At 49.2% G+C, this 8,219-nt stretch overlaps 1 protein-coding gene across 1 annotated transcript; it reads right to left on the bottom strand.

Annotated features, from left to right (window-relative positions):
• Positions 1–409: 409 nt before the first annotated feature.
• On the bottom strand, positions 410–4,178 carry LOC123441968. Its single transcript, XM_045118124.1, has 6 exons — positions 4,023–4,178; positions 2,533–2,800; positions 1,552–1,698; positions 863–1,306; positions 702–759; positions 410–579 (listed from the first exon to the last, which is right to left on the bottom strand). The coding sequence occupies exons 1-5, from the start codon at positions 4,176–4,178 to the stop codon at positions 710–712; spliced, it is 1,065 nt and encodes a 354-aa protein (XP_044974059.1). The 3' UTR covers positions 410–579; positions 702–709.
• Positions 4,179–8,219: the final 4,041 nt, after the last annotated feature.

The raw sequence follows: 8,219 nt of genomic DNA, 5'->3' as shown, positions 1-8,219 counted from the left end.
AACTTTTTTTGTTGTGCGCGCACTAAAAACGCAATTTTTTTAGCACGGCATTGTTTTAACGAGGTTGTTGGAGATGCTCTTAGTAACACCTTGCATATAAATTTGACTCAAAGGTTGTGGGCTTTAAGTGCACAGTATCGAGGGATCCTTGCATATAAATTTGACTCAAAGGTTGTGGGCTTCCACTGCGCAGTATCCCGGGATCGTGATGAATATTTATGCAGGGAATATTTTGCTATAAATTGATTGAAAAACAGACTATATTTTTCGGAATAGATTCGCGTGCATTGATGAGTATTATATTGTAGGAGTACGGTTGAAAAAAAAAGTCGCAAAATGAAAATGATAATAGGAAAAGGGACAAAATTTTTGATACCATAGCAAGCAACTCAGGATACCACACCGCACATTTATAGTTCAACACTCATATCAAATGGAAGTCAGACAAGAACAAGTACATATTACACTCGTTGATAAACACAACGCACAAAAGTACTGATAAAACTAACATAGCAGGCTTCCCCTCGATGGCCTTATCTTTGGTTCATATTTTTTCTTGATGCGGGTTTCTTCTGCTGTCTGCATGCCAACGGGTAAACAAAGATTAGCTCACTTCAAACAATAAACGCAGGAAGAACAGATGAGCGATGTATAGAACGCACCAATCAAAAGAGAACAAGGTAAGGTTGGAAAACGTGCACCTTTGTCCTCAAGGTGACGGATGGTTCGCTAAATTGTTCTCCGGACTGTCTTTTTTGCCTGCAAACCAAATTAGTAGTGCCATTAGTACTATATAGTCGCATGACAGAAACTACTGTACTCATTTGACACACAACAATTAAGGCTTAAGTAGTAAGAGTACCACGGATAAACCACTTGTACACTCCGATGCACGTGCCAATGAAGGTTATGAGTGCTGTAACCCAAACGCCAGTGTATGTGGATATCTCAATCATGTGACTTGCGTGCTCATTGTTTGGAGTTAAAGTGATCGTCTCCTTTGGGGCTGAAGGAGGAGAGGGAGTGGCGGGTGATGGGGTGGAGCTCCCACTCCCAGAGAAGTCGTCACAGCTCTCATAGGGCTTGTCTCCGGAACGTCTCTTGCCTCCACATCTCAGATAAAGAGCAAAGAGTGTCCTTGAGGTGGTGCCGGAATCAGCGATCTGAGGTTGATCGACCACCATGCAGAGACAGTCCACCATGTCCACCGTCGGCAGAATGAAGGAGCAGCAGGATGTGGTCATTGGATCACGTACCTCAATGCATGCCTTGAGGATATCGGTGGCCAGCGCGGTGGCATTGCAACCTCGAAGAGATTAAGAAGACCAATGTCAGCATTGCATTTAGGACTAATTAAACATGTACTCTAAATAGTAAATACTATACTAGGCTAGCACGGAGGTAGAGTAAAACGAGCTGGAACTCGAAAGCAAAATGCCAGTGGAACAAACATCTTACTTTGTCTCTGTCTCAAAGGTCGAACAAAGAAATACCAATATACCAATACCAATACCAATACCAATACGAGCATGAAGAGGGGGTGTTTTATACCTTTATCAGCGTCGTCGGCGGCGGTGGATGCGAGTGCGACGGAGGTGGAGGCGGAGGTGGGTGGGACGGAGGCAAGCACCGCGAGCAGTATCACAACCCCCCAAGCTGCACAAGCCATGCCGGACGCCCTCATCGCTCCCTTCCTTCCTGAGACCATAGAAAGAAGGACATGGAAATCAGATCTATAACCCTCGGGCTCGGAGAAAAGTGTAGCAAAAGCATATATATGAGCAGCGTGTAAAAACTAAAAGCAGCATGAACTAGCGTCGCCTCGCGCCTCGCTCCCCCAGCCCGATTCACCGCTACGTCTCAGGGGTAACCACACCGCCCCGGCGCCTCGCTCCCCCAGCCCGATTCGCCGCTACGTCTCAGGGGTAACCACACCGCCCCGGCGCCTCGCTCCCCCAGCCCGATTCGCCGCTACGTCTCAGGGGTAACCACGCCGCCCCGGCGCCCGCTCCTCCGCCGCCCGATCGAGAGGCTCGGGCGAAAACAAACCCGCAAACCCCCACGCTCTATCCGTTCTTCACCCCCGCCAGGCGCCTCGCCGGAGAGGAGCGCCGTTCTGCACCGCCGCCTGGCGCCTCGCCGGGGAGGAGCGCCTCTTCAACGCCGCCCGGAGAGGAGCGCCGTTCTGCACCGCCGCCTGGCGCCTCGCCGGGGAGGAGCGCATCTTCAACGCCGCCCGGAGAGGAGCGCCGTTCTGCACCGCCGCCTGGCGCCTCGCCGGGGAGGAGCGCATCTTCAACGCCGCCTGGCGCCTCGCCGTAGAGGAGCGAGAGCACGCTCTCTCCTCTCCGGCGAGGCGCCAGGAGGCGGTGAAGACACGCTCCTCTCCTGCAAGAAGCCCGGCAGCGGCGCAGATCGGCGCTCATCTCCAGGCGGCTGGCGGCTGCGAAGAACGGCGCTCCTCTCCGGCGAGACGCGCGCCCCCGTGTCTCGGAGGTCACTCTACGTGAAGGGAGGACGGCGGTTGCGTACCTGGAGGTCGCCGGTCGGTCGCACCCGTCTGCTGCTTCTGCTCGGTGGCGTGGCCTGCTTCTACGCGCAGTGCGGACGAGGAGTGCTCGGGGCTTGGGCTGCGTGCAATGAGTGGCCTTATAAAGACTAGACGACCCGGGCCCGCGGGGCAACAGGAAGCGCGGGGTGGCGGCGGGCGGGCTCCGCTGGTGGGGCGGGGTGGGGAGGGAACCACGGCCACACAGTCGATCGCCTTCTTTTTGTCAAGCAAGCCAGCCCAAATCAAAGCCTGTACAAAGGCTTTGCAGGTTTCGGCAGCGATGCTGCGCTGTGACTAAACTTTTGACGTCCGCCTCGGATTTTGATTTTGATTTGAATCGCTGCGGACTCGAGACAGACCGTGGGTTGCAGCAAAGTGGGATGGGACGGTGGTATTGAGATCCGTCCGTGACTTGAGATCGTATTAGCAAGTGACGATTTATTAGGACATATGATTAGATGGGTTGTTCGAATGTTTGAGGCGGTTTTAAGGCGGCGCGGCCAGATACTCGTGCTTCGGTCAAAGATTACTATAGTCGACGAGGAGTGCCGTTCCATGGTCGTGCGGTGGTTGTACGGACATTGAGACACGAGCCCAGGCGATGCGGTTGCTTTATCCTTGTCTTAATAATAATAATTCAACTTCAAGCCCCTGTAGATAGTTTTGGCACCACACTCATGGCCAGCGTGTGGGCGGCATTGGAAGTGCCAACTACTGTAGCACTACAATCACCTGCGCCGCCGGTTGCTCTCCGTGCATGAACTAGAAGGGATAAACTGCCTCGAAATGATGCGAAATGATGATCATGGAAGGAATCCGACTCAACTGTCCTTTCAATTTTCTGGGACAGTGCCTGAGATATGGGACCGGGCTGAGCAGGCCTCATTTTCACACCAAGGGAGTACTACCCACCGCCTTGCTGATCAAACGTACAAATATGACCACCAAAGAGAACAATGGGCTAGCTATCTCCAAAGTATAATCACTGATTGTAAGATTTCTTTTTGAACGACATTTTAAAATTCGAAACGATAATTGTGCTCTTTTTCTAAGAACATTTTCAGCCACGACTTGTAAATTCCGAGAACGCGGACGATTAGTGACCAGTCGTGTCTCTTATTTGTTCGTGCGCGCAACCATAAATTTCATTTTCTTTCTTATATGTCCGATCACTTGTGTGTGGTTGATGAAGAAGAAACGGAGAAAGAGAAGAAGAAGAAAAATGATCCGAGGTGGGGTTGTATCCTATCTGACGGACTCACCGGGCACGACCGAACGTGTCCGCCAACCCTCATGTTCTCCCTATATTTAGGATGTAAACGAGGATTCACGGACATCCGGACATAAAAAGACGATCTGAGAGGTGTGGTTGGATTAATTTTTTTTATTTTCTCTTTTTCCGGATCGCATGAGTGGTCCAATTTTAGATGCTCTAACTTGTTTGATTTCATCGGTCTGGTCCCGGTCCGACTGTGGCTTTCTGGGAGGCGGGCGGGCCCTTCGCTCGCATGGGCCGGGCATCTACTGTAGAGTGCTGTAAAATCAGCCGTGTTCCACGCTGCAAGTTGTACTTGAGCGGCACAGGTTGGAGCAGCTGCTGGCTGGTACAGCATGGTGCATACTGCATAGTTCTTCGATCCGTCTACAACTCCCCGGCCGTCTCATTCCGATTCCCTGCTGTATATACTCCAGCTTTGGATACTTGTATGGCTCGTCAAACTGCCACGATGCCTAATCAGGCATTCCAAATAGCGTCTCATGGTTAAGCAATTCGCACAAGAAACAAGACTCGAAGTAGTACTGTTCTCTTTGTTTTCATCAACAGACCTTTTGACGTTGGAAGACTCCTAATCATGTGGGGAGGATTTGATTGGTCCAACCAGCGAAAGCATCCAACCGTTCCATGGACGAGCTTTTGGGATCAACAGAAACAAAATCAGGCTAAAGAGTAAAAGGTGCGGGTTCAGAAAGTAAAAGAAAAAAGCCAGTATCTGCACTCTGCAGTGGATCAAACTTTTCTACTTTTTAATGAGAGAGACGGATTGCAGCCTGCAGCGGATTAAGAGTTACTCCGACTCATTCCAAACGTACGTTGCAAGGGCATCTCCAAAAGTTGTGTCACCATGTGAAATCTTCAGTTTTAAACTCACAAAGAAGAGTTCAAACTTGATTCCGATATATGACATATGACTAGCTAGTTAAAATTCGGCCTAATCTATCTAACTTGCCACACGCAGATCTCGAACCCTGGTCTTCCAATGCTACCACGAGCACCGTCGTCGTCTTCGTCCAGTCACAGGTGTCACCTTACCCGCCGTGACATCCGCCCCGGGCTACCGCGCCACGCATGGGGTCGCCCCACGCGCATTGCACTCCGGTTGCAGGAGCGCCTTCAGCATCATCTTGGCGTTGAGCCTGCATCAATGGCGGGCGTGCGACACTTTGATCGTCTTTCACGGGTCCATCATCTAGGCGGTGGCAAGCTCCAAGTCGGCGAGGATGTTCGGTCCACAATACATGCGACCAGGCGAAGGACACCGAGCGTAGCACCATGAGCCACTTCAAGAACGTGAAGCGTTGCAACGATGATATGGGGGTCGCAATGTGCGACGAGCCACTCGTCCTGTCGATAACTAGCTCGTGGTGGCGGAGAGGGTTGGTCGGGTACGACGGTAAGATGGGGTGGCGCCGACGCAAAGAATGAGGGGTCACCACTTTTCGAGAAGCAATATCTACCACTAATAGAAAAATGAGCATTGGTACTCAACTCAATGAAACCTTAAATATGTCAAAACTAAATATTTTCTTTTGCGGGTGTTCAAAATTGTAGTTGCATTGCACAAAATCATTTGAAGAGAAGATGAAGCCTCATTGGTACTCAGCTCAACATAAAGGATCAAAGTGTTGGGGATGTTGCTTCTGGGAATACTCTCATGTCTTGATTCATTTTTAGGTTTCATCGATGTGCCATATGTTGGTTGTGAAGTGCGTAAATGTGTGTTGGCCTTAAATTGTCGAATATGTATCCATGTCTCTTATGAGATGTAACGCTTTTATGCAAATTGGTGATGCATGGCTATGTTCATTTTCATCTATACTTTCAATTTCCTTTGCGCGACTGGTTAAGAAATAAGAAAATGAAGGAATGTTTAGGAGGGTCGGCTACCGGAAATTAAAATCTTAAATCTCTGTATATAAAATTGAGGTGGTTATTAGGATGAAACCACATGCGACAATAAGAGTATTGGAAGCGGTTCCGGTTACGGAACCATATGTGTGGATGATGATAATGCATGCGGTTTCGACAACTGCGCCAATGCGCGGAGTGCTAGCGATGTGGGCTTTGAGGTGGAATGGGAAACTTCCACCAGTCCATGTACCAAAACCATCTGCAAAGCCCGATTATGTTCTAGTGTACATTGCCTCGAGATGCCGTCAGTGAAACTTGTCCTCGAACAAAACCTCGTTTGATGTCTGACCAATCGACATCGTCGTCGATGCCGGATTCGCTGCAGCCCACGTGCCTCCTGCTTGACCAGTAGGATACCTTTGCAGTGGAGGGCGATGGACACACTGACGAGGATCAAGGGATAGGCGAGGATGGTGGCGCGATCAGGTTTGCCCCATGGTGATGGCATGTCTTGTCGACTCCACGGACTGGAGCTCAATCTATCGCCGAATATATAGTCTTGTCAGGGCGACGCCCGAGCCGGGCAACCACATAACCCTAAATAGCTTATGCTCCTCCATGTTAATCATGTTGCCCCGCGTGATGGAGAATGGGGTGATGGGTGACAGATAGGGTTTGGGTGGGCGACACAGTGCCAATTGGAGTGCGGGGAAGAAAGGGGTTTGTTAAAAAGAGGGTGCGGGTTGTCGGCACGTCGTGGCGAATTATCTAAACTTCACTATTCCTTCTCTCGATTTGAGGCTATGCCCGACTGATCTGATCGAATCAAAATAACGGGGAAGACTAGTATATGATCTTACATTGCCAATTGGAGTGCGGGAAAGAAACGGGTTTGTTAAAAAGAGGGTGCGGGTTGTCGGCCTGTCGTGGCGAATAATCTAAACTTCACTACTCCTTCTCTCGATTTGAGGCTATGCCCGACTGATCTGATCGAATCAAAATAATGGGGAAGACTAGTATAGGATCTTACATTGTCAATTGGAGTGTGGGAAAGAAAGGGGTATGTTAAAAAGAGGGTGCGGGTTGTCGGGCCGTCGTGGCGAACAATCTAAACTTCACTACTCCTACTCTCGATTTGAGGCTACGCCCGAATGATCTGACTGAATCAAAATAACGGGGAAGACTAGTATAGGATCTTACATTGTTGCTGAGATCATTTTTTCTTTGATAATACAAACATGTTCGAACTTCAATATTTGATGTACAACCTTAAAAAGTGTCAGCTCCTAATTTGACCTACACTACTAGAAAAAAAATACCATATGTGAATAATGCTAAAATACTATTCACACAAAGATGCCACTATTCGCATTTAGTTTGTCTTTTTAATCTCTAACCATATATCGAGTTTTGAGCTGTTTTTTTTAAGTTGTAGACACAGGCTGCAAATATGTTGTCAAATAATTTCTAAAAAAATACAGTGTCTAAATATGAATTTTGTGGTTGATCTCACCTAATGTGAGATCTTGCACTAGTCACCCTTGGAATAACGGTGTTCATTGGATAGCATTTTAGGTATGGTCTGCAAATCTGCATAAGTCGGAGCGATGTGGAGAACTCCCACTGATATGCTAACCAATCATGATACAAGAGATTAGAACAAGAACAAATAACAAAAGCTAGGCAAACACAAGAACCGTCGGACACGTAGTAGTACATGGCATGACGCCAGAATGCATGCGAGGACCCAGCTTTACGTCACCCGCGTGCCCGCCACAACGCACAGGCCACAGCTACACGATTGACCGGTCGTCCTGGCAAACATGACTACTACTGTACACGCTACGGGGCCTTGGTGGGGGGCCAGTGGCGGTGGACAGCCATGACGTTTATGGACTCGAGCTTCCGATCGAACTCCGAAGGATTCGTGCACGCTCTCCCACCCCGGATGAGTTGCGGTCTCATCTCCTGTTTCTAGTGAAGCAAATACGAGGGTTCACATTTCACATACCCGACTCGTTTCTAGAGTACACTCTAAGCATAATAATCTAGGTTTTTTATACTCACTCCTATGTCACAAGATGCCCTAGTTTTTGGATAAAGTTAATGTTCATTTGGTAAGTTTTATTTTAGAGCTAGTAGCCAGTTTTTCTCTCTCTGTTTTATATTGTAAATCTCCCCTAATAATAAAGCACAGAACGCTTCTTTCGTCCGTCGTGGCGTTTTTGCAAAACAAACCTTTTGTTTTTGGTAAATCAACCCGCAGTCCTTTCTGAAGTGGATCTGAGAAAACGCTTCATTGTTTCAAAAAGCCCCCTACATTTGTAAGAATTTCAAACGCGATCCTATGTTTCATCTTATCCAGACACTCTCTCCAGCAACGACGAGGTGAGGGGCGGCGCGGACGCGGGCGCGGCGGGGCGTGGCGGGAGCCGGAGCCGGGGCGAGTGCGAGGGCGACGAGGGCAGCCATGTGGTCCGGCACCTGGCGCAAGGCCTACGGCGCCCTCAACGACTCCACCAAGGCTGGCCTCACCAA

This window comes from Hordeum vulgare, chromosome 3H, assembly GCF_904849725.1.
Source record: "Hordeum vulgare subsp. vulgare chromosome 3H, MorexV3_pseudomolecules_assembly, whole genome shotgun sequence".
NCBI classification, from domain to species: Eukaryota; Viridiplantae; Streptophyta; class Magnoliopsida; order Poales; family Poaceae; genus Hordeum; species Hordeum vulgare.
Note: the sequence above shows the minus strand (reverse complement) of the source record. Positions and strands in the feature narration are given on the sequence as shown.

Bases quoted from the DNA above. Each gene is read 5' to 3' on its own strand.
- LOC123441968 (XM_045118124.1), bottom strand. From the start codon at position 4,178: ATGCAGTATGCACCATGCTGTACCAGCCAGCAGCTGCTCCAACCTGTG. The intron at 1,699-2,532 runs GTACGCAACCGC...CTATGGTCTCAG, and splicing joins GACCGACCGGCGACCTCCAG to GAAGGAAGGGAGCGATGAGG. The intron at 1,307-1,551 runs GTATAAAACACC...AATCTCTTCGAG, and splicing joins CGCCGACGACGCTGATAAAG to GTTGCAATGCCACCGCGCTG.